The sequence below is a fragment of the Tachyglossus aculeatus genome, chromosome 3, assembly GCF_015852505.1.
Source record: "Tachyglossus aculeatus isolate mTacAcu1 chromosome 3, mTacAcu1.pri, whole genome shotgun sequence".
In the NCBI taxonomy this organism is placed as follows: Eukaryota; Metazoa; Chordata; class Mammalia; order Monotremata; family Tachyglossidae; genus Tachyglossus; species Tachyglossus aculeatus.
The window spans coordinates 54,358,368-54,385,120 of NC_052068.1; the positions used below are offsets into that span (position 1 = coordinate 54,358,368).

The window sequence follows — 26,753 nt, forward strand, 5'->3', positions numbered from 1 at the left end:
TTGGAGTCTGGCTTTATCGAGGGATAGTCTGGGGTATTCCAGGGTCTACTCTGTTCGCAGTAAGTGTTTATGTTGCCAACTTGTACTTCCCAAGCGCTTAGTACAGTGCTCTGCACACAGTAAGCGCTCAATAAATACGATTGATTGATTTGCTCCCATGCCACAGTTGCTTATGTCATCATCGCCAGGCCCAAAGCTAATCTCACCTTGGCCCTTTTGGGAACCGGCCGTTCAGAGCTGTCGGGCTCTGGCCCAGCGAGCGGCGACAGCCACCAAGGCCAACTTGGTGAGCTTCCAGGCGGGGACTGAATGGATGTGGATGGAAGACGCCTCTTCTAACGGTGACTGAAGTGAAAGAAAATGAAAAGTTGGCAGTAGGCGGGTGGCCGTAGTGCACTTGCACGCTCCAAGCCCCCAAATGATTAAAACAGTAACCACACCAGAAGTTTGTGGCTGCTATGTTTAATGCGCAAGTCAGCAGTCGTAGAAAAGGCATTACTGCAAACAATGTTTTACAGACTAATCGGCATATTAAAAGTCAACGAGAAGGTAATAACACGGGTTAAGTTACAAAGAATGGACAAACGCTAGCCAACTTCTAATAGCCTAAAGGGATGCTGAAATGAAGGGATCTGACCCAAGTGGGAAAACTTAGCGGCAGGCTCTGACTTGCTCGATGGTACAGACCCTTCCCGCCCGGAAGCATCCTAGCCAACCAATTTCAGGCTGTTCTTCGATTATCAAGGGTTGAGGAGACTAGAAAGTGGTCCGCCACTTTAAAAGCCCTTACGGGGTGTGCTCCCTGCCTCGCATCCCTTCAGCTTTCACCCAGCGAGTTTTCGGGCGAACTTGGCCGCACCAAAGCTCCCCGGACTCCAACTTCACAGAAGGAGAAAAAGGCTTTGTCCCCTGAGTAGCTTTTAAGGTTTCAAAGTCGCACGGAGAACTGCGGAAAAATCAGGGAACAGCTTAATTAAAATGTGGGAAATTCACTCAACTAATCAAAGACCCTAAGGCACGACTGCTCCCCAACCTATTTCATAAAATGTCACAAAAGGCTTAAATAACAATTCTATCTAAGAGGTATGCCGATGCTTGGGACTGCAGTGGAAACATTAGTGAGTTGGCCCCAGCTGAAAAGGTCAGTGGTGCCGTGCGGCAGTAGAAGGAATTCCTGACACACAGAGCGCCCCGATAATCTCGTTTAGTAGGGCAAGTACTAAATGTAGATCTCTTCCTTATTTTAATGGATGTCAAGCAACTGAGCTTTTTTAACTTCGGTAACTCAAACTGGATAAAAAGCGAACCTAGTTCACTTAATTAAGAGCCTTTGCGGGATGTTGCAAAACTGAAAGAACCGCAGCTGAAATCCTCAGCAAGCATTTTCTAAGTCTTAAAACCTTCAGCTGGAGCTCAGCCCGTGTACGGCCACACTGGGCTCCTTGCCCGAACCACAGCCGGTGACGGGGTGGGTTTTCCTAACGCGCTCATCTGATAGCTCCAAAATCCACACATCCAAAATCCTGACAGCAAACGAGGGCAGCATTTGCAATTAGTTGGACTATTTTCAAGACGAAGGGAAGCAGTCTGGAATAGGGCAAAGGATGGAGGAAGGTGAAGAGCCACGAGGGCTGCGATACTCTGAAAGAGAAAGCCGTCTTTCGACTTGAGGCATTTCATTTTGAAACCGCGCTGTGCTCTACGATGCTTTCCAGGACCGTGTGATCCCAAAAGCTAAAGGCCTTAAAAAGACTGACTCCTGCAAAGGCTACGGGGACACTTCTGTACCTTCATCTCAGCATCACTTCAACCAACGAGCTCTTCTCCCTGTCACAATTCGCTAACACGGAACTAAATCGGTAACGCGCAACTAACGCGTTCCTTTTTGGCGGTGCCAGGTTTGGAAAGGCAAACAGAACAAAGGCAGGTCAGACCCAGAAACAATGACACGGCAGCAGGCGGGCCGCGGTCCCCCCGGTCACGGATGCGCGGCGGTCGGCAGGAAGGTCGCTTGGCTCCAGCCGTGTCACGTGAGGGGTTTTCACATCTAGAAGCGAAGACGCGACTCGTTAGGTCCCGGCCCCTGCTCTCGCTTCTCCCCGTCACTTGTGCCGGCCTCAGTCCCAGCGCGATCAAGCCGTCGGTGGTTATTTATGGAGCGCTGGCTGTGCGCAGAGGATGTGCTAGATGCTTGGGGGAGGACAATGCCACGGAGTTGGCGGACACGTTCCCTACCCGTAACGAGCTTACGGTCTAGCACTTGAAAGGGGCTGTTGGGCAAGTGGGTGAGATCCACCCTCCGCTCACCCCCAACACCTCACCCGGACGTCCGTGCTAGCGCGAGACCCTTCCCTAATTCCCTGACGGTGTTCCGTGTTAACCGGTACGTCGTTCCCTAATTCCCTGACGGTGTTTCGTGCTAACCGGTACGTCGGGTTAGACACAACGGGGGGGACCTACCTGTAGAGGGGTTCGGTACAGCCACTTCTCCTTGTCAGCTTTGAGCTGCATACAGGCAAAGAGATCGCAAACTGCCGGAGGAAACGTTTGTTCCAGCAGTTCCTGCAAAGCAGAAAAGACTTGAACGTGGCTTCGCCTGGCTGACAGCTACCACCGCTTTTCCATCCGCAGCACTCAAAGGAGCGATTCTCGCTCCATGCTGTCCTTCCCAAGCGCTTAGTACAGTGCTCTGCACACAGTAAGCGCTCAATAAATACGATTGATTGATTGGTGGAGACAACTGAAATCTAGAGAAGCAGCGTGGCTCAGCGGAAGGAGCCCGGGCTTTGGAGTCGGAGGTCATGGGTTCGAATCCCCGCTCCACCACAAGTCTGCTGTGTGACCTTGGGCAAGTCACTTCACTTCTCTGAGCCTCAGTTACCGCATCTGTAAAAATGGGGATTAAGACTGTGAGCCCCCCGTGGGACAACGTGATCACACTGTATCCCCCCCGGCACTTAGAACAGTGCTTTGCACGTAGTAAGCGCTTAACAAATGCCATCATCAAATCTACAGCTAATCCAAGAATTTACAGGTATTAGCCAACAGACTCAACCTCCCCTGGAGCTGCCAAGGGGGCAGGATGGGTTCGCTGCCCTGACCTACTTTGGCCGAGCTGCCAATGACCCAAAAAAAGGCGAAAAGGGAGAAAATGGTGGTGCGCGAGTTTGTTATACCATTCTGAGTGGTCTAGTGCTCTTTTCACTCTTAATTTTGCCCGCTCCGCTAATCTCCTCCCAACCGGTCCCTAGCTCTCGGTTAGAAATCCAAAGGCACTGAGGGGGGCCGGATTCCCAGCGCCAGTCACGGGCTTCCCGGGGGTCGGACGGGCGAGGCTTCACCCACCTGGGTCTTCTTGCTGAGGATCCACTTGGCATCCGCGGAGGGCCGGTCGGTTCCGCCCGCGTCCTTGGCCGGAAGCCGCCAGGACGCCAGAGAGCCGGGGGCCGTCCCCTTGGCCGAGGAGGCCGTCTCAAAGCTTGCTTTCTCTTCCACGCCGGCCGCTTCCCGGGAGAGCGCCCGGGGACCCCTTGGCTTGACAAGCCAGTCGGACAGGGGGGTGTCCCGAAAGGCGCCGGGGATCGCGAACGGAGCGGGGGGCCTCCGCTCCTCCGCCTGCTGCCTGGGCGGGCAGAGCCAGCGGTCGGCGGCAGGGCCCGGCTTCTCCGGGGGGCTCCCGGCCTGCTCCAGGGCCATGCCGTTCTTGTCCTTCCCCTTCTTCCTGAGGAGCCACTTGTCCAGGGCCTCCTTCTCGCACTTCTCGTCGCACACGCACTCGGAGAAGCTCCCACAGGTCTCGTTCGCTTTGCATACCTCCTGGACGGTCAGGGGGGCCTGGGGTTGGCGGAGCAGCCAGGCCTCCAGGGGAGGGCTGGGCGGCGGGGCCGGCTTCTTCCCCTCCAGGTGCTCGTTCAGGCACTTCAGGACGCCCAGGTTTTCGATCTCGATGGCTTTGGGCCGGTTGCCGCGGCAGTTGGTGCAGGAGTCGGCCTTGAGGAGCCAATCGTTGGCATCGAAGGCGTCGTGGAAAGGCGGGAAGAAGGGGCTGGGCTTCTCTGCGGCAGCCCCTCGGGGGGTCACCAGCCAGGCGGAAAGGTCCACTTCGTCCCGCTCCGGCTCGGGGGCTTCCGTCGGCTCCGGCTCGACGGAGCTGCGGCTGTGGCGCCTCGCGGGGCCGCTTTTCTCGGGAAGGTTTCGCTGCTGGCTCTTGTGCAGCCAGTTTTCCAAGCCTTTCAGGTTGCCCCAGATATTGCTGATGTTGAAACTGCAAGTTTTGGAGGTACTGGGGCCCTGTTCAAAGACACACACACACACACAAACAGGAGCTCACGGTGGGTGGTATACATAATACCAATAGCCATATAGTGAGAAGCGGCGTGGCCCAGTGGGAAGAGCCCGGGCTTGGGAGTCGGAGCCGGGTTCTAATCCCGGCTCCGCTGTCAGCTGTGTGACTTTGGACGAGTCACAAATTCTCTGTGCCTCCGTTACTTCATCTGCAAAATGGGGATTAAGACTGTGAGCCCCATGTGGGACAACCTGATCACCTTGTAACGAACAGTGCTTCGCACGTAGTAAGCGCTGAACAAATACCATCATCATCACACATTCAGTCAATGGTATTTATTGACCATTGGTATAATGGTATATATATATATATATATATATATATACACACATATACCATCGGTATATATATTGGTATAATGGCAATAATAATGGTATTTATTGATTTAATGCACTTCATGTGCAGAGCACATTATTAAGCACTTGATAGAGAATATACAAGAGAGCTCATTATGGGCAAAGATTTTGTCTGTTGTTGTATTGCACTCCACCAAGCACCTAGCACAGTGCTCTGCACAAAGTAAGTATTATGCACTTTATTATGCACTTGATATTAAGCACTTGACAGCGAATATACAAGAGAGCTCATTATGGGCAAAGACTGTGTCTGTTGTTGTATTGTACTCTGCCAAACACTTAGCACAGTGCTCCGCACAAAGTAAGTATTATGCACTTTATTAAGCACTTGAGAGAGAATATACAAGAGAGCTCATTAGGGGCAAAGACTGTGTCTATTTGTTGTTGTATTGTGCTCTGCCAAGCACTTAGCACAGTGCGCTGCACAAAGGAAGTGCTCAATAAAAACAACTGAACGAATGAATCTCCCTTCAGTTTATCCAGCCCAAGGCTGCTAGCTCCTCCGGGGCCACAGCCTCTTCGGTCCCGTGTACCCCACTGACATCCACCAACCCACTCCGCCCCCCAAGGCCCCCAGCTCTAGACCGCAGCAGACCAGATGGGAGAACGAGAGTACCTGGCCGCTCACCAGGCCGCCTTGCTTCTTGCTGAGCCAGTCCCGGAGATCGGTGCTGGGCAGGCCCCCGGCCTGGTGGGGGGGGAGCAGGGCGGCCCCCCAGGAGCCAATCATTAAGCAGGGGGGCCAGGGGCGCCGAAGAGGGAACCTGAAAATTGAACAAACCACTCCAGGCTCAACCCGGGCAGCGGGCCCTTGCCAACCTCACTTCAGAGCGACTCACGCGCCACACTACCGGCCCGCCATGCCAGGATTTCCCTTCTGCAAGCAAGTCTCAAGCACCAAGCAGCCTCGGGAGAGGGCGATTCTGCTCTGCTGCCCAGATTTTTTTTTCTAAACAAAACACCACTCGGTACACATCTTCCCACTCCCCCAATTCTCATCTCTTCCGCCTCCAACCCCTTGCTCAGATCCTTCCCTCCACCTGCTTGGAACTCCCTCCCCGACAGCCCTCCTCATCTTCAAAGCTCTTCTAAAAACCAAACGTCCTCATATTAATATTTCTGCTCCCCGAGTCTTTATCAACCCCAACTACCTACTCAGGACTTCTGCACCAATCCACCCACTCACACCTGCCCAAACCACGGTGTACCCTTCAATTTCCACACCCAACCGCTCAAGCGCTTATTCATCTACATTGCCATTTTTCCTTTCTATTTGCCTATCAACATTACCGCGTCAGTCTTCCCTTCAAGTCTGCAAGCTCCTCGAGGGAAGGAACTGTTTTCTTTTGTAACTCTACTGTCCTCTTCCAGGCACTGAATAAAAGTGCTCTGCACAAGGTAGATGCTCAATAAATACACCTGATAGCTAGAGGCATCGCACGGACAGACAGTCAGACACTCTTCGGGTCTATTCCACTATTTAGGCCCACTGGGAGCTCCCCGGCCGGTATTCCACCTTAAAAACATTTCCCAGTATAGCGCTCTGTACATAGCTAAGTGGGCTGGGGAGGGGCCCTGTCAACCCTGGCACAGGCAGTCCACAGACTTAGATATAACCGGTTCCTGGATGGAGGTCGGATTCCCTATCCTTGCCCGATTACCCTGAATTACACCTGCCTCTGCCCCAGCTCGTATATGGGAAAGCAGTTTCACGACTTACCTGCTCCGGTCTTGCTGCGCAGGTCTGCGGAACGATGGGCCCAAGAGGTGCCGCTGCAGCATGGATCATCTTCGGTTCAGGAGTTGGCTTGAAGGGTGGGGGGGGAGAGAAAAACAGAAAACAAATCGATTTCATTCTCCTCCCAAATTTTTGCCGACTTGGGAATTATGACAAAGTAAAACAAGACGACGGGCACTACAGTTAACCTCCACTGGTCCCCCCACTCCGGATGAAAAACACTACTATAACCGCTATCACTGATTTCCCTTTTCTAAGTCCACATAACCAAATGGCGCCCGATGACAATGAGAATAAAGGATCTGGGACCTCTGGGCATTTGACATTCACCCCACCCAATACCACAGCACGTATGTACACATCTTTAAATTACATGTCGTAAGTTACTAATTTATATTGTCCCTCTCCCTCTCCAGACGGAAAAAGTCTATCTAAGCAGGGAACGTGACTATGGATTCTGTTGCACTGTACTCGCCCAAGTGCTTAGTACGATGCTCTGCACATAGGAAGTGCTCAGTAAATACCATCCATTGATCGATGCGGTCTTCATCGGAAGCAAAACCCAAATCGAACCTTAAAGGCTTTTAAGGGCCGGGGCTTCGGAGAAAACTCAATCATCACCCAGTTGGTGAATGACATGAACATAAACCATCCCTGAAGCCTTTATGCTCTAACGGAGGCCACATAAGGAGCTAAGTGTGTCGAGGAGAACCTGGCCCAGCCTTACCGTGGTTTTCAGAGCCCCAAAAGACGTGATGGCCTGGCGCAGAGAGGTCGTGTCCGCTTCGAACAGGAGAGTGGCTGAATCTTCTGGCTTGAGGGTCAAACCACCCAGCCTGGAAGAACATTTTTGGGATTGTTTCATTAGATCAGCCCCCATCGTTTGACCTTAAGCGCCAAAGGATGGATGAGAACTCGATTTATCCTTCTCTTGTAAAACCCATTTGACTAGCACAGTATGCAGTATGCTAAATCACTTCTCTTGTAAAACCCATTTGACTAGTACAGTACACTAAATTACTCTCATCCCTTCCCAGCTAAAATCTGGGCCAATATCTACCTTAATAATAATGAAACTTGTTCAGTGCTGACAATGTGCCCAGCACCATTCCAACTGCTGGGGTAGACAGATACAAATTAATCAAGCTGGACACAGTCCCTGTCCCACGCTGGGCTCACACTCTTCATCCCCATTTTTTTTTTTACAGACTGAGATAACTGAGGCGCAGAGACGTTAAGTGACTCGTCCAAGGTCACGGAGCGGACGAGCGGTGGAGCCGGAATTAGAACCCATGACTTTCTGAGATTGTACCTCAGTGAAAGACACTGAATTAGATTTAGACAAGCCACAGGTAGAGCAAGAAAAACCAGTTCCATTTCACGGATGAAAAAGATAAAGACTGTAAATAAAATAAAGCGGCTACAGCAGCTAAATTAGTTCTTTGATATTTGTTTTATTTTAATAGTACTTGATAAGCACTTACCAGGTGCCATTCATTCATTCAATCATATTTACTGAGCGCTTACTGTGTGCAGAGCACTGTACTGAGCGCTTGGGAAGTACAAGTTGGCAACAAGGTGCCAGGCATCGTTCTAGGCACTGGGGCAGATACAAGCTAATCAGTTCGGACAACAGTCCACGTCCCACAAGGGGCTCAAAGCATAGGGAACGTGTCCGCTAATTCCATTGTCCTGGCCTCTCCCAAGCACTCAGTACAGTGATCTCACTGTGGGCAGGGAATGTGTCTGTTTACTGTTATACTATACTCTGCTTTGCACACAGTAAGCACTCAGTAAATACGACAATGAATGGGCAGCGCGCAATAAAATAGGATTGATTGATTTTACAGATACGACTGATTGATTTTACAGACGAGAGAACGGGCACAGAGAAGTGACGTGACTTGCCCCGCCTCACACGGCAGACAAGCGGTGGAGCCGGAATTAGAACCCAGGTCCTTCTGATCCCCTGGCCCGTGCTGCTTCTCAAGATCCTACGTTCCCTGAGGGCGGGGGCTTTTTCTTTACTTTAGTGCACTGTCCCGAGCGTTCAGCGCAGTGCTCTGCTGCGGACCGAGCAGGCGCTGGGTTCTTACCTCTCCAGGCAGACGGAGACTTGGTTGGCCAGATCTTTGTTGCGGGTGTATTCCAGCTGGTGAATCAGGCAATTGAACTGGCCCAACAGCTGAAAGGAGAGAGGAGAAATCACTCTGAATGCTCTTCACGACTGGGGAAGATGTCCCGGCCACATTCCCCGTATCTATTCTATTTATTCTATCTATTTTAGTTTGTTAGTATGTTTGGTTTTGTTCTCTGTCTCCCCCTTTTAGACTGTGAGCCCACTGTTGGGTAGGGACCGTCTATGTTGCCAACTTGGACTTCCCAAGCGCTTAGTACGGTGCTCTGCACACAGTAAGCGCTCGATAAATACGACTGATGATGATGATGATTCCCCGCAGGGAAGGCGATCACCCCCACCGCATGAGCACACGTCTGCAGAGGGCTGCGTTTTGCGACCACGCTGTTGTCAAATTGTACTTTCCAAGTGCTTAGAGTCCAGTGCTCCGCACACAGTAGGCGCTCAATAAATACCATTGATTGAATGAATGAATAAATGAATGAATGAATGAATGAATGAAGAGGTCAGCACGGTTAGAGAGATGGGACCACCTTACCCAGTAGAGCTGCTGGGCTTGCTGTTGAAGTGTTTCTTCTTTGAGCTGATAGATGAGGTCGACCTGCTCATTCAGCCAGACTTCGCGGCTGCGCAGGCATTCCAAGTGACGGCTTATGCAGCTGTGAATCTGAGCTTTGACCTAAGAGGCGCAACGGTCCCGTCAGACCTCGGGGACTCGGGGACATCGTGGAAAGGGCCGTTTGGCTCTAACTGCACTGCACCCCGATACTTCAGGTCGGCAGAAGGACCCGAGTTTGCCACCAAGAAACCACACCCCGGGTCTTCCTTCATCGCTTTTCGCCCCAAACCCCAAAGTATTCCTGTTCCAAAGTAAATGGAGACACCCCCGCGCCCACCCCCAAGGAGGAATGCATTGGCCCACACCTATATCGGTCCTGGGAACACCCAGGGAGCAATTTCAACCACCGTTTCACGAAAAGCACCACCTAAATCCACCTTGAAGTCCCCCTAGAATGGAAGCTTGGTACGGGAAGGGAATGTGTCCACCAACTATTTTGTACTGTACCCTCCCAAGCGCTTAGTACAGTGCTCTGCACGTAGTGAGTGTTCAACAAATGCCATTAATTGATAATGCTTTTATTATTATTTCAAAGGAGTTTTCACATCAATGATCTCATCTATTCTATTTATTTTATTTTGTTAATATGTTTGGTTTTGTTCTCTGTCTCCTCCTTCTAGACTGTGAGCCCACTGTTGGGTAGGGACCGTCTCTCTATGTTGCCAACTTGTATTTCCCAAGCGCTTAGTACAGTGCTCTGCACACAGTAAGCACTCAATAAATACGATTGATTGATTGATTTTGTCCTCCCAGGACTCCTATGAAGTACTGAGAAACGGCCATTACGCCCACTTACAGTTGAGGAAACTGAAGCCAAAGAATATGCGAGTCTTATATTCTTATTCTTATATTCTTATAAGCCTGCCTCACAAATAACAGACCAGAGCTGGACTAGAGCCCAAGTCATCTGACACTCTCCGCTAAACAATGCTGCCTCTCTCATGAATTAGAAAATTTTACCCTGAACTCTTCCATTCACACGGGCACTAACTTAGCAATCTTGGCGATAATTAAGTTCCTCATTAGTTATTTGGGGTTTTAACTAAAATCCTTGGTACTGTTGCCTCTGCCGAGTTCCTGCTCTCCCTCTCCACCCCACCCGGCCTTTACACTCCCCCCCAGGAGAGCAGCAGCCATCTTCAGAGTCCCAGCTACTGCACAAAACATTGCTAACAGAAGCAGGGTGGCCTAATGGGTAGAACGGGAACCTGTAAGTCAGAAGGACCTGGGTTCCAATCCCGGCATCCCCACTTGTCTGCTGTGTGACCCTGGGCAAGTCACTTCACTTCTCCGTCCCTCAGTTACCTCATCTGTAAAAGGGGGGTTGAGACTGTGAGCCCCTCGTGAGACAGGGGCTGTGTCCGACCCGATTTGCTTGTATCCGCCCCTGCGCTTAGTAATAATAATAATAATGGTGGCATTTGTTTAGCGCTTACTATGTGCCGAGCACTGTTCTAAGCGCTGGGGAGGATACAAGGTTGTCCCACGGGGGGCTCACAGTCTTCATCCCCATTTTACAGATGAGGAAACTGAGGCACAGAGAAGTGAAGTGACTGGCCCAGGAAGCACTTAAATACCACAGCAAGTCTCTGAGGGGTTTAAATGGAAAATCCCCCATCTGACAAGCCCCGGAATATCTTTTTACCGTGCTATCTGGAGAGAGGTGACTGTCCTGAGATGGCAACATGCCCCGCTTGAACGAGGCCAGGACTTGGACTGAATTTTCCCCGTCTCGCCCGAAACCGGCAGGCTCCCGCAACACTGACACAAGCGAGTGACGGGCCCGGGTTTTGGGGTGGGTGGGCGTGTAGGGGAGGGAGAGCGGCTCCTCCGGGCTCACCTCTCTCAGGTTGTCCTTGAGGTGATGCTCGGCCAGGAGGACTCCGCTGATGGCATGCTCCAAGTCCCGCTGCGCTTCGTAGCACCGCCCCAGGGGCTCTCTGGGGCTGGGGCCTCCGCTCTGCTCTTCAGACATGCTTACGAGCGATGACTTTCCTAAAGGCAGACAAAACGACATCACTGCAGAAGCAACTCTGGCTTGAGGCTGGTGCTGTTTCCTTTATTCGGACAGGGAAACTGAGGCAGATCCGGGGAGGGAGAGCCCGACCACAACAAATGAGGTACAAAACTGTTACGGGAACCCAGATTCCTGACTTCCCCCGTGCCCAGCTCTCACTAGGGACGCCTGCCTGAGGCTGGGGCCATTCATTCATTCAATCGTATTTATTGAGCGCTTACTGTGTGCAGAGCACTGGACTAAGTGCTTGGGAAGTAAAAGTTGGCAACATATACAATCATCATCATCATCAATCGTATTTATTGAGCGCTTACTATGTGCAGAGCACCGTACTAAGCGCTTGGGAAGCACAAATTGGCAACATATAGAGACAGTCCCTACCCAACAATGGGCTCACAGTCTAAAAGGGGAAGACAGAGAACAAAACCAAACATACTAACAAAATAAAATAAATAGAATAGATATGTACAAGTAAAATAGAGTAATAAATATGTACAAACATATATACAGGAACTGGGTGGACTGGGTTATATCAATTAATCAATCCCTACCCAACAGTGGGCTCACAGTCTAGAAGGGGGAGACAGAGAACAAAACAAAACATATTAACAGAATAAAATAAATAGAATAAATATGTACAAGTAAAACAAAAAAATAGAGTAATAAATACGTACAAACATATATACATATATACAGGTGCTGTGGGGCCAGCTACTGTGCCAATTAGTCAGCAGCCCCTGAAGGAACTCATTTGCCTTAACCGGGCTCCATTCATTCATTCACTCAATCGTATTTATTGAGCACTTACTGTGTGCAGAGCACTGCATACTAAGCGCTGGGGAGGTTACAAGGTGATCAGGTTGTCCCACGGAGGGCTCTCAGTCTTCATCCCCATTTTACAGATGAGGTAACTGAGGCCCAGAGAAGTGAAGTGACTTGCCCAAAGTCACGCAGCGGACAAGCGGTGGAGCCGGGATTCGAACCCATGGCCTCTGACTCCCAAGCTCGGGCTCTTTCCACTGAGTCACGGTGAAGCACGCGCAACCACAAGACGCCGGTGGCGTCACCTTGGTATACTGAAGGAAATGACGCTCCAGATCTTCCAGCTCGGAGGCTGAGGGAAGCAAATTCTTCCAAGAGAAGCAGTGTGGCCTACTGGAAAGAGCACGGGCCTGGGAGTGGGAAGGCCTGGCTTCTTATTCTGGCTCGGCCGAATGCTTGCTGCGTGACCCCGGGCAAGTCACTTAACCTCTCGGCGCCTAAATTTCCTCAACTGTAAAATGGGGATTAAATCCTACTCCCTCCTCCTCAGACCCTGAGTCCCAGATGGTCTGTCTCCCCCTTCTAGACTGTGAGCCCACTGTTGGGTAGGGACCGTCTCTATATGTTGCCAACTTGGACTTCCCAGGCGCTCAGTACAGAGCTCTGCGCACAGTAAGCGCTCAATAAATACGACAATGAATGAATGAACCGGTAATGCGTCCAACCTAATACAACTTGTTACTCCAGTGCTTGACGCACAATAAATGCTTAATAGATATCGTTAAAAAAAAAAAATAGACAGACACCAAGGTCTTTCCCCACTATGGACTCGCCTTATTCAACCGAGTTGACCAACGGACTGCCGTGACCATCATCATCATCATCGATCGTATTTATTGCCCAAAGTGATGAATCTCAAGCCTCTCCAAGGAGCACCTCCCCTCTTCTCCCGGCCTGAAGATTCATTTCACAATATCTCACAACGGATCAATGGTCTCTCGGGTTGGAAATAGTGTTGTCCAAACCTTCCCTACTAGATAAGACTTACTAGGAATCAGGGTGATTCCGATTTCGAGAACAGGGTAGAAACAAGGTCTTTCCATCAGTCAGTAACGGCACCCTGTCTGTTCCATCTCCGATCCCAGAGGAACTGGGGGGGAACTGAATCAGATATCTGGGAATCTTCTTCCTTCTTCCTCTTCTTCCTTGATATGCGAGAGCCTCTCCCTTGGTCTTTCCCGATCTGTTGGTGGTTGGGCCCCTGCAATTCTGCTAATACTAGCCAATCCCCCACTTCTTGCTACGTCCTGAGGATTTGCTTTCTGATGGTGATCTGGTTTGGCACAGCAGGGAAATCCTGTTTTGTTCTCTGTCTCCCCCTTTTAGACTGTGAGCCCACTGTTGGGTAGGGACTGTCTCTATATGTTGCCAACTTGTACTTCCCAAGCGCTTAGTACAGTGCTCTGCACACAGTAAGCACTCAATAAATACGACTGATTGATTGATTAAGCCGGCTCTCAGGAGTGGCGCGATGCGGGGTTTGCGGGGACCTTCCCCTGGTTAGGACCAGTGCCATAATGTCTGTCTCTCCCTCTGTAAATTCGTTTTGGGCAGGGAACCGTCCGCTAATTTTCTTGTGCCCTCCCAAGAGCTTACTACGGTGCTCCGCGCATAGTAAGCGTGAGATAAATACTATTGATATTGATTGATTTCTCGCACCCTTTGGCCCCGCCTTATTGTCTCAAAAGTTAAGTGCAAGACTGCCAGCATGGAGGGCTCCAGGAAGGAAAAATGAAACATAAAGCAGAAAGTCCTAATGGCCTGAGAGTCAGAGGGATCTGGATTCTTACCCCAGCTCTGCCACTCGTCTGCTGTGTGACCTTGGACAAGTCACTCAACTTCTCTGTGCCTCAGTTCCCTCACCTGTAAAATGGGGATTAAGACTGTAAAGACTACATGGGACATAATAATAATAATGATGGCATTTATTAAGCGCTTACTACGTGCAAAGCACTGTTCTAAGCACTGGGGAGGTTACAAGGTGATCAAGTTGTCCCACGGGGGGCTCAAAGTCTTAATCCCTATTTTCCCGATAAGGTCACTGAGGCCCAGAGAAGTGAAGTGACTTGCCCAAAGTCACACAGCTGACGAGTGGCAGAACCGGTATTTGAACCCACGACCTCGGACTCCAAAGCCAGGGCTCTTTCCACTGAGCCACGCTGGGACATGGACTGTGTCCAGCCTGTTTAGACTGTGAGCCCACTGTTGGGTAGGGACTGTCTCTATATGTTGCCAACTTGTACTTCCCAAGCGCTTAGTACAGTGCTCGGCACACAGTAAGCGCTCAATAAATACGATTGATTGATTGTTTAGCTTGTATCTAAGACAGCATTCAGCACTGTTCCTGCCACATACTAAGTGCTTAAAAATATCATTTAAAAAAAAAAAGGCAACCAGAACTGAGGACGGCTCTCATTTCCCTGGCAGGAGGATGGAGAGGGAACATAGGGTGTAACACGTGTAAAGTGACCACCCCCCCCTCCCTGGACTGCTGGGACAGACAGGCACACGCAAACACACCGTGCCCGCTCACAGCACACTAGCCACTTCTCTGCAGACTCCTACCCACAGCCGCTGCGCCCAACTCCCGTCCTCATCTCGAGGAGGGGATAAGGGCGACAGGAGAGACGGTGTGAAGCCCGAACAGAATTTGAGGCCCCTGAGCCGTTCCAAGTCCAGGCAGGGCTTCGATCCAAGAACGGACCAGGGAAGGGACCAAACGGGCATTTGGAGAAACAGCACATTATGGGGCAGGAGCATTTCCGCTCGGATTCGTGCTGGTGGGCACACCGAGGAACTTGCTGGAATGCTTCAAACCCAACTGGATTCAGTAGCCTTCTCTCCCTGCTGGGCTTCATCTGCTTTCTAGGTGCTTTCTACCAAAAACACACTGTAGCCTAAGTGTGCTTTTTATCTACCCAGCCACAGTCTCTCTAATAGTCCCTAGTCTGGGCCAGGATCTTCCCCACGTGGGAGGGCAAAGACTAATATTAGCTCGGCTGCTGTGCCTTTCCATTTTCTCAAGGACGGCCTCACATGCCATTTGTTACGCAACGTTTTGTGCATTTTTATTATACACGTGGACGCCCAAGATAAGTCCCAAGCCAAACTACAAAAATCAATATTTCTTCATTATATTTCACCTGGATTTAGTCATCTGATACCTAAAGTTTCTGAATTGTAACACGGTTGGTCATGGAAGATTGGTCTTCCCATAAAGCTCCTATGCATACGGACTAAGCTAAGTTAGTTTAGGCTGGAGAGCTAAAACTGGAAAGCAGAATTTACATTTAAAGGCTCAATTTGAGAGGAAACAAAAAAATCTCCCAAACTCATCAATCAATCAATCAATCGTATTTATTGAGCACTTACTGTGTGCAGAGCACTGTACTAAGCGCTTGGGAAGTACAAGTTGGCAACATAGGGATCATCCAGTTAGGGATGGCAAAGATGGTACTTCTGATTCATCCTGGTCTGTTTTGGTAGCATTTGCAGATAAACCACTGTTCTGTTACTTCCTCCAATCTCTAATGTATTTTATCTGTAATTTTATCGGGAACTGAAGAATTGTGGAAAGAGTTTGGACAGGAAGTCAGAGGCCCTGGGTTCTAATCCCATTCTCCCACATATTTGCTATGTGACCTTGGGAAAGCCAGTTAACCTTTCAGTGCTTCAGCTCCCCCATCTGCACAATGAGGATTAAATAGCTGTCCTCCCTCCTACTTAAGACCGTAAGCTCCATGTGGGACCTCATTAACTTGATTGTGCTCTGGCGTTTAGTACAGTGTTTGCCTCATAGTAAGCACTTAAATACCACAATCATTACTTTAGAGTTTGTGTCCCCTGACAGACTGCGAACTCCCTAAGGGTTGGGATGTGTCTACTTAATCAACTGTAAGCTCCCAAATGTTTAATGTGGTGTTAAGCACACGGCAGGAGAGCCAATAAATACTATTTACCAGTTGATTGATTTTGTTGGGAGTGGGAAGAACTGGAAGGCGGTAGAGCAAGGACTACTTAAAATGTAATGACTTTCTGCAGCCACCTGCAGAATGAGCAGGAGAGGGACTGAAGTTGGTGTCTCCTTACAGCAATGTCATCAGCAGCTCCTGGAAGGAACATAACCTCTTATTTTGGGCCCAAAATTATTTGGTTTCTTGCTTTCTTCAGCCTTTGCCGTGAGATGTCACTCACGTCTGTTTTGGTAGGAAAACTTCTGAAGCACAGGAATTAGTGTTCACAGAAGCAGTCACTCTATTACAGATCTTCATTACCAACTTCTACTTTCCTTTTCAACTGTGCTAATCCCATCTTTTTTCAGATAGACTTGGGCGAACATGTTATCTTGTCCCTATTTTTTCCCAACTAAGGATGTTCAGAACCGCAACATTCATTTCCTAGGTTAAAATTCCGTTAAATCTGCATATGCATCTATAGGTACTTTTTGACTTCCTAAGCCTCCAGTTCTTGACCTCTGTCCTCAAATTTTCTAAAGCTTTCTTCCTCCCTGGACACGCTGACAATGCTTTACCAGCAATTCACTGCAATTCTGGAGCAGCTAAATTGTTCAGAGTGCACTGATAATCACAATTTGTGCAGATGAGCGGAAAGATTGTACTATTCATCCTTTGTTTTCCCTGCATCTCCTCAGGGCTTCAGCTATCTTGGAAACCTTGACATTGGGTGCCCTCGATCAGAGCATCTTTTCCTACTTTATAATCATTTTGGAATAGTTAGGCCCCTGCTACGTGCTAAGCACTGGGGTAGATACAAGACGGTCAGATCAGACCCGATCCTCGTCCCTCCCGGGCTTCACAGTCAAAGGGGAAAAAAACAGGAATTTACATCTGAGGAGACGGGGGCACAGGAAAGTGAAGTGGCTTGTCCAAGGCTACACAACAGGAAAAGGGGAAGGGCTGGGATTAGAACCGGATCCTCTTCAAATGATTTTGCTCGCAGAAAGGGTGCAGATTATTTAAACACGGTGGTGTGAGCTAAAGTGTCTCCGGCTGTCCGGGCCTGTTCCTGTTGGGGTGGGAGCCACAGAAAAACAGCTTCACAAACATGCGTTCTGTAGGACGGAGCAGGGGAAGTCTAAAAATCAGATGATCCACCCCTCCTCCTAAACACACCCGAGGAAGTGTTTGATTCTCTCCCCCCGTGTTAGCCAAGAGTGAGGCGAGAAAGGACGGCTAGCTGGAATTCCCCCACCTCTCCAACCCACCGTACACAGGAATCTTCAGGTCTTCCCAAGAACTAATCAGTTTCTCGTAAATCCAGAGATGAAACTTCTCAACAGCCCCTTTCGGAGCCTCAGTGACCCTGGACCACGAGAAGCAGCGTGGCCTAGTGGAAAGAGCCCGGGCTTGGGAGTCAGAGGTTGTGGGTTCTAATCCTGGCTCCGCCACTGAACAGCTGTGTGACTCTGAGCGAGTCATCATCATCAATCGTATTTATTGAGCGCTTACTGTGTGCAGAGCACTGTACTAAGCGCTTGGGAAGAACAAATTGGCAACGTATAGAGACAGTCCCTACCCAACTGTGGGCTCACAGTCTAAAAGGGGGAGACAAAACCAAACATACTAACAAAATAAAATGGAATAGGTATGTACAAGTAAAATAAATAGAGTAATAAATATGTACAAACATACATACATGTTTGTATACATATATACATATGTACATGTGTATGTGTATATGTGTGTATGTGTATATGTATATATGTATACAAACATGTATATGTTTGTACATATTTATTACTCTATTTACATATGCATATACACATGTATATATGTATATATACATATGTATATGTAAATAGAGTAATAAATATGTACAAACATATATACATGTTTGTATACATATATACATATGTACATGTGTATGCGTATATGTGTGTATGTGTATATGTATATATGTATACAAACATGTATATATGTTTGTACATATTTATTACTCTATTTGCATATACATATATACATATACACATGTATATATGTATATATACATATGTATATGTGTATATGCATGTATGCATATACATACATATATATAGGTACATATGTGTATATATGCATGTATGTAGACATATATGCGTATATGTACACATATACATATAAACATATATACATATATACAGGAGCGAGTTGTTTCTCGGGGCCTCAGAGACCTCATCTGTAAAATGAGGAGTAAGACTGCGAGCCCCACGTGGAACAACCTGATGACTTTGTATCTCCCCCAGCCCTTAGAACAGTGCTGGGCACACAGTAAGCGCTTAACAAATACCATCATTATTATTATTATTATTATGAAACTCAGACTCGAGGTGTGGAAAACCACAAACCCTAGTTCTCGAGGCTGGTGTCCGAAAGAAGAACTGATTGCAGTGTTTTTCAGTTGCAAGAAAGCGACCGACGGGGTCAGTTCCCCCTACTCGCCCACTGTCTCCAGCTCGGTGCCCAGGGGGTTGCGGGGGCTGGGGCCCGACCACTGTGGGCCCTGCCTGGTCTCCCGTCCCCGGGCGGCCCCGACTAGGTTCAATTCAATCGTATTTATTGAGCACTTACTGTGTGCAGAGCACTGTACTAAGCGCTTGGGAAGTACAAGTTGGCAACATATAGCGACGGTCCCTACCAACAGCGGGCTCACAGTCTATAAGGAGGAGACAGACCACAAAACATATTAACAAAATAAAATAAACAGAATAAATATGTACAAATAGAGTAATAAATAAGTACAAACATATATACATATATGCAGGCGGTGTGGGGAGGAGAAGGAGGCGAGGGGAGGGGGAGAGGAAGGAGGGGGCTCAGTCTGGACCTCGAGTCTGAGTTTCATAATAATAATAATAATGATGGTATTTGTTAAGCGCTTACTATGTGCCCAGGGGACTCAGTCTGGGTGTGTCACTAGGTGACACACTTAGTACACTGCTCAGTATGTAGCAAAAGCTCAATAAATACGACTGATTGACTGGTCCAGCTTTAGGCCCCTGGTTGGCACCAGATAAAACCAAACGTTTTACAGAGGATGAACATTTTCAGGGCCAGTCTTCAATTCGGCAGGCAGAAATACAGCTAGTAACTCGTTCCACACTAACTTAGAGAAGCAGCGTGGCTCAGTGGAAAGAGCCCGGGCTTTGGCGCCAGAAGCCTTGGGTTCAAATTCAGACTCCACCAATTGTCAGCTGTGTGACTTTGGGCAAGTCACTTCACTCCTCTGGGCCTCAGTTACCTCATCTGTAAAATGGGGATTAAGACTGTGAGACCCTGTGGGACAACCTGATCACCTTGTAACCTCCCCGGGGCTTAGAACAGTGCTTTGCACATAGTAAGCGCTTAATAAATGGCATAATTATTATTATTATCAGCTGGGTGACTTTGGGGAAGTCACTTCACTTCTCTGGGCCTCACTTCCCTCATCTGTAAAATGGGGGTGAACACTGTGAGCCCCACGTGGGACAACCTGATTACCCTGTATCCCCCCAGCACTTAGGACAGTGCTTTTCACATAGTAAGCACTTAAGAAATTCCATCATTATTATTACTATATTATTATTACCTCAGCACTTAGAACAGTGCTTGGCACCTCGTAAGCGCTTAACAAATTCCATTATTATTATTACTATATTATTATTACCCCAGCAGCTTAGAACGTGCTATGTGCTTGGCACATAGTATGGGTTAACAAATTCCACCATTATTATTACTATACTATTATCACCCCAGCGCTTAGAGCGGTGCTTGGCTTAACAAATTCCATCATTATTATTACTTTGTCTCCCCCTTCTAGACTGTGAGCCCACTGTTGGGTAGGGAGCGCTTAGTACAGTGCTCTGCACACAGTAAGCACTCAATAAATACAATTGAATGAATGAATGAATATATTATTATTACCCCAGTGCTTAGAACGGTGCTTGGCACATAGTAAGCGCTTAACAAATTCCATCATTATTATTACTATATTATTACCCCAGTGCTTAGAATGGTGCTTGGCACGTAGTAAGCGCTTAACATATTCCATAATTATTATTATATTATTATCACCCCAGCGCTTAGAACAGTGCTTGGCCCGTAGTAAGCGCTTAGCCAATTCCATCATTATTATTACTATATTATTATTACCCCAGCGCTTAGAATGGTGCTTGGCATGTAGTAAGCGCTTAATAAATTCCATCATTATGCCCAGAGAAGCAGCGTGGCTCAGTGGAAAGCGCATGGGCTTTGGGGTCAGAGGTTATGGGTTCAAATTCCGGCTCTGACAATTGTCAGCTGGGTGACTTTGGGCAAGTCACTTCACTTCTCTGGGCTCCAGTTCCCTCATCTGTAAAATGGGGATTAAGACTGTGAGCCCCCCCATGGGACAACCTGATCACCTTGTAACCTCCCCAGCGCTTAGAACAGTGCTCTGCACATAGTAAGTGCTTAATAAATGCCATCATTATTATTACTATATCAGTATTACTACGTCAGCACTTAGAACAGTGCTTTGCACATAGTAAGCGCTTAATAAATGCCATCATTATGATTATTACTGTCATTATTGTTACCCCAGCGCTTATAACACTGCTTTGCACATAGTAAGCGCTTAATAAATGTCCTCATTATTATTATTACTATACCATTATTATTACCCCAGTGCTTAGAACGGTGCTTTGCACATAGTAAGCGCTTAATAAATGCCATCATTATTACTATATCATTATTATTACCCCAGCGCTTAGAACAGTGCTTTGCACGTAGTAAGCACTTAATAAATATCATTATTATTATTATTACTATATCATTGTTACCCCAGCGCTTAGAACAGTGCTTTGCACATAGTAAGCACTTAATAAATGCCATCATCATTACTATATCATTATTATTACCCCAACGCTTAGAACGGTGCTTTGCACATAGTAAGCGCTTAATAAATGCCATCAATATTATCATTATTCTTCCCCGGCGCTTAGAACGGTGCTTTGCACATAGTAAGCGCTTAATAAATGCCATCATCATTATTATTATTATTACTATACCATTATAATTACCCCAGCGCTTAGAACGGTGCTTTGCACACAGAAAGCGCTTAATAAATGCCATCATTATTATTACTATTATTACACCATGATTATTACCCCAGCGCTCGGAATGGTGCTTTGCACACAGAAAGCGCTTAATAAACGCCATCATTATTATTACTATTACTACATCATGGTTATTACCCCAGCGCTCAGAACGGTGCTTTGCACATAGTAAGCGCTTAATAAAAGTCATCATCATTATTATTGTTACTATATCATTATTATTACCCCAGTGCTCAGAACGGTGTTTTGCACAAAGTAAGCGCTTAATAAATATCATTATTATTATTATTACTATATCATTATTACCCCAGCGCTTAGAACAGTGCTTTGCACATAGTAATCATTTAACATCATTATTATTATTATTATTATTACTATATCATTATTACCCCAGCGCTTAGAACAGTGCTTTGCACATAGTAGGTGCTTAATAAATGCCATCATCATTATTATTATTACTATATCACTTCATTCATTCAATCGTATTTATTGAGCGCTTACTGTGTGCAGAGCACTGTACTAAGCGCTTGGGAAGTACAAATTGGCAACATAGCATTCCCCCAGCGCTTAGAATGGTGTTTTGCACATAGTAAGCACTTAATAAATGCCATCATTATTATGATTATGACTATATCATTATTACCCCAGCGCTTAGAGCAGTGCTTGCCACGTAGTAAGCGCCTAACAAATACCATCATTATTAACTTAGTTTCATGCCAGAAACCACAGGTACTTTCCACCCTTCCCTGCCCCTTTGCATGACCTTTAAAGCACCTAGAAACAACCCCCCCGCCCCCACGCAGGCACAGCAGCCTTCACTCATTCATTCAATCATATTTATTGAGCGCTTACTGTGTGCAGAGCACTGTACTAAGCGCTTGGGAAGTCCAAGTTGGCAACATATAGAGCCGGTCCCTACCCAACAGCGGGCTCACAGTCTAGGAGGTGACAGACAGCAAAACAAAACATATTTTAACAAAATAAATAGAATAGTAAATATGCACAAGCAAAATAAATAGAGTAATAAATCTGTGCAAATATATATCCAGGTGCTGTGGGGAGGGGGAGGAGGGGGAGAAGAGGGGGCTCAGTCTGGGAAGGCCTATCTGATGTCTGCTTCATTCATTAATTCAATCGTATTGATTGAGGGTTGACTGTGTGCAGAGGATGCATTCATTCATTCATCTTTATTGAGCGCTTCCTGTGTGCAGAGCACTGTACTAAGCGCTTGGGAAGTACAAGTTAGCAACATATAGAGTCGATCCCTACCCAACAGCAGGCTCACAGTCTAGAAGGAGGTGACAGACAACAAACCAAAACATGTTGGGTAGGGACCGTCTCTATGTGTTGCCAACTTGTACTTCCCAAGCGCTTAGTACAGTGCTCTGCACACAGTAAGCGTTCAATAAATACGATTGATTGATCATTAACAAAATAAAATAAGTAGAATAGTAAATACGTACAAGTAAAATAGAGTAATAAATCTGTACAAACATATATCCAGGTGCTGTGGGGAGGGGGAGGAGGGGGAGAGGAAGGAGGGGGCTCAGTCTGTTTGTACGTATTTATTACTCTATTTTTTATTTATTTTATTGGTACACATTTATTCTATTTATTTTCTTCTGTTAATATGTTTTGTTTAGTTCTCTGTCTCCCCTTTCTAGACTGTGAGCCCAATGTTGGGTAGGGACCGTCTCCATATGTTGCCAACTTGTACTTCCCAAGCGCTTAGTACAGTGCTCTGCACACGGTAAGCGCTCAATACAACTGAATTGAATGAATGACAGGGAAGGCCTATCTGATGGCTGCTTCATTCATTCACTCATTTAATTGTATTGACCGAGGGTTGGCTGTGTGCTGAGCATTCATTCATTCATTCAATCGCATTTACTGAGCGCTTACTGTGTGCAGAGCACTGTACCAAGCGCTTGGGAAGTACAAATCGGCAACACTTAGAGACGGCCCCTACCCACCAGCGGGCTCACAGTCTAGGAGGGGGAGGCGGACAACACAACAGTAGTACAGAGCACTGTACTGGGCGCTTGAGAAGTACAAGTGGGCACCACCATCATCATCACCAATCGTATTTATTGAGCGCTTACTGTGTGCAGAGCACTGTACTAAGCGCTTGGGAAGTACAAATTGGCAACATATTGAGACGGTCCCTACCCAACAGCGGGCTCACAGTCTAAAAGGGGGAGACAGAGAACAAAACCAAACATATTAACAAAATAAAATAAACAGAGGCCATCTAGAGACGGCCCCTCCCCCCCCCCCAGGGTCCCGCCTACCGCTTCCTGGTGTGTGTGGCTGCTGTCGGGGGCAAAGGGAAATCCGGGCGACCTCGTGGGCAAGCGACCACGCAGCCGGGCGACCTCACACCTCGGATGGACGGCTCGGCTGCCGCGCAGGCGCAGTGCGGCCCCCCTTGCTGCCTTGCGGGGCTTCTGCGCAAGCGCCGCACAACCCCCTCGCAGGCGGGACTTCTGCGCAGGCGCCGTGCAGCCCCCCTCGCCTACCCCCGAGCAGGCGGGACTTCTGCGCAGGCGCCGTCCAGCCCCCCTCGCCAAACCCCCGAGCACGCGGGACTTCTGCGCAGGCGCCGTCTAGCCCCCTCGCCTACCTCCTAGCAGGCGGGATTTCTGCGCAGGCGCCGTCCAGCCCCCCCTTCGCCGACCCCTGGGCAGGCGGGACTTCTGCGCAGGCGCCGTGCAGCCCCCTCGCCTACCCCCGAGCAGGCGGGACTTCTGCGCAGGCGCCGTGCAGCCCCCCTCGCCTACCCCCGAGCAGGCGGGATTTCTGCGCAGGCGCCGTCCAGTCCCCCTCTCCAAACCCCCGAGCAGGCGGGACTTCTGCGCAGGCGCCGTTTAGCCCCCTCGCCTACCCCCGAGCAGGCGGGATTTCTGCGCAGGCGCCGCCCAGCCCCGCCTTCGCCGACCCCTGAGCAGGCGGGACTTCTGCGCAGGCGCCGCCCAGCCCCCCTTCGCCCACCCCCGAGCAGGCGGGGTTTCTGCGCAGGCGCCTTGCAGCCCTCCTCGCCGACCCCTAAGCAGGCGGGACTTAGGCGCAGGGCCCCCTCACCTACTCAATCTATCAATCGTATTTATTGAGCACTTACTGTGTGCAGAGCACTGTACTAGATGCTTGGGAAGTACAAGTTGGCAACATATAGAGACAGTCCCTACCCAACAGTGGGCTCACAGTCTAAATGACTCGTGAGTATCAGGACTTCGGCGCAAGCGCCGTGCAATCCCCTCGCCTACTCGTGTGCTGGCAGGACTTCCGCGCAGGCGCCGTAGAGCCCCCTCGCATACCTGCCGACTAGCCGGACTGCGGCGCAGGCGCCGTGGAGCCCCCTCGCCTACCCCTGAACAGGCAGGACTTCGGCGCAGGCGCCGTGCAACCCCCCGAGCAGGCGGGACTTCGGCGCAGGCGCCGTGCAACCCCCTCGCCTACTCGTGAGCTGGCAGGACTTCCGCGCAGGCGCCGTGCAGCCCCCTCATATAGTAATAATAGTGGTATGTGTTAAGCGCTGTGTGCTAAGCCCTGTACTAAGCGCGGGGGTGGATAGAAGCAAATCGGCTGAACAGGTTTCTCCACGTGGGGCTCCCCTGGCTCAGTGGAAAGAGCCCGGGCTTTGGAGTCAGAGGTCATGGGTTCAAATCCTGGCTCCACCACTTGTCAGCAGTGTGAGCAAGTCACTTCACTTCTCTGGGCAAAATCAATCAATCGTATTTATTGAGCGCTTACTGTGTGCAGAGCACTGGACTAAGCGCTTGGGAAATACAAGTTGGCAACATATAGAGATGGTCCCTACCCAACAGTGGGCTCACAGTCTAGAAGGGGGAGACAGACAGCAAAACCAAACATATTAACAAAATGAAACAGAATAGATATGTACAAGTAAAATAAATAAAGACTGTGAGCCCCCCCATGGGGAAACCTGATCTCCTTGTAACCTCCCCAGCGCTTAGAACAGTGCTTTGCACATAGTAAGCGCTTAATAAATGCCACTATTATTATTTGACAGGTGAGGGAACTGAAGCCAACCTCAGTTATGTTGCCCACTTGTACTACCCGATGAAGATGATGGCATTTATTAAGCGCTTATTATGTGCAAAGCACTGTTCTAAGTGCTGGGGAGGTTACAAGGTGATCAGGTTGTCCCACGGGGGGCTCAATCTTAATCCCCATTTTACAGATGAGGTCACTGAGGCACAGAGGAGTGAAGTGACTTGCCCAAAGTCACACAGCTGACAATTGGCGGAGCCGGAATTTGAACCCATGACCTCTGACTCCGAAGTCCGGGCTTTTTCCACTGAACCATCTTGCTTCCCAAGCAGTTAATACAGCGCTTTGCAAACAGTAGGCGCTCAGAGAAGCAGCGTGGCTCAGTGGAAAGAGCCCGGGCTTTGGAGTCAGAGGTCATGAGTTCAAATCCCGGCTCTGCCAACTGTCAGCTGTGTGACTTTGGGCAAGTCACTTAACTTCTCTGGGCCTCAGTTACCTCATCTGTAAAATGGGGATTAAAAGTGTGAGCCCCCCTCCCAAGGGGCAACTTGATCACCTTGTAACCTCCCCAGCGCTTAGAACAGTGCTTTGCACATAGTAAGCACTTAACAAATACCATTATTATTATTAATGAATACGATTGAATGAATGAAGCTCAGAGAAGTGAAGTGACTTGCCCAAGGTCACCCAGCAGTCAAGTGGCGGTGTCGGGATTAGAACCGACGACCCTCTTCTGTCCACTACTGCACGCTGCCTCCTCTGGGGGTCTCTCGCCCTGCTATGGGGCAGAGGGGCTTCGGCGCATGCGCCACGTAGCCCCCTCGCTTACCTGTTAGGTGCGCATGCGCCATGTAGCCCCCTCGCCCACCTGCTAGGTGACGGGAAATCGGCGCAGGCGCCGTGCAGCCCCTTCGCCCGGCCGCGGGCCGGAGGGACTTCGGCGCATGCGCCGTGCAGCCCCCTCGCCTACCTGTAGCGTGACGTGACTGCTGCGCAGGCGCTGTTCGGGACAAGCCGGCAGAGGGCGGTGGCCGCACGCTCCTCTTTTATCGGGTTGGCGCAGGCGGGGTGGAGCCGGATGACGTCAGAGGCCGGCCCCGCCCCCGCACGTGTCAGCCGGGGGGGAGGGGGAGGGACTTTACCTTTTCTCAGTTTAATAATAATAATGATGGCATTTATTAAGCGCTTCCTATGTGCAAAGCACTGTTCTAAGCGCTGGGGAGGTTACAAGGTGATCCGGTTGTCCCCCGGGGGGGCTCACATCTATGTATATATGTTTGTGCATATTTATTACTCTATTTATCATCATCATCAATCGTATTTATTGAGCGCTTACTATGTGCAGAGCACTGTACTAAGCGCTTGGGAAGTACAAATTGGCACCATAGAGACAGTCCCTATTTTACTTGTACATATCTATTCTATTTATTTTATTTTGTTAGTATGTTTGGTTTTGTTCTCCGTCTCCCCCTTTTAGACTGTGAGCCCACTGTTGGGTAGGGACTGTCTCTATATGTCGCCAACTTGTACTTCCCAAGCGCTTAGTACAGTGCTCTGCACGCAGTAAGCGCTCAATAAATACGATTGATTGATTGATTTGACAGATGAGGTCACTGAGACCCAGAGAAGTGAAGTGAC

The 26,753-nt window shown here is 48.9% G+C and overlaps 1 protein-coding gene across 1 annotated transcript; it reads right to left on the reverse strand.

Annotated features, from left to right (window-relative positions):
* Positions 1 to 446: 446 nt before the first annotated feature.
* Positions 447 to 25,981, reverse strand: NCOA4 (nuclear receptor coactivator 4). The gene is given in 11 exon segments (XM_038743666.1): positions 447 to 2,047; positions 2,461 to 2,562; positions 3,346 to 4,290; positions 5,318 to 5,401; positions 5,403 to 5,465; positions 6,422 to 6,508; positions 7,167 to 7,275; positions 8,536 to 8,624; positions 9,115 to 9,255; positions 11,036 to 11,190; positions 25,945 to 25,981. Coding segments are annotated over 11 exon segments (1,803 nt in total). The 5' UTR covers positions 25,967 to 25,981; the 3' UTR covers positions 447 to 2,041.
* Between the last annotated feature and the right edge of the window lie 772 nt (positions 25,982 to 26,753).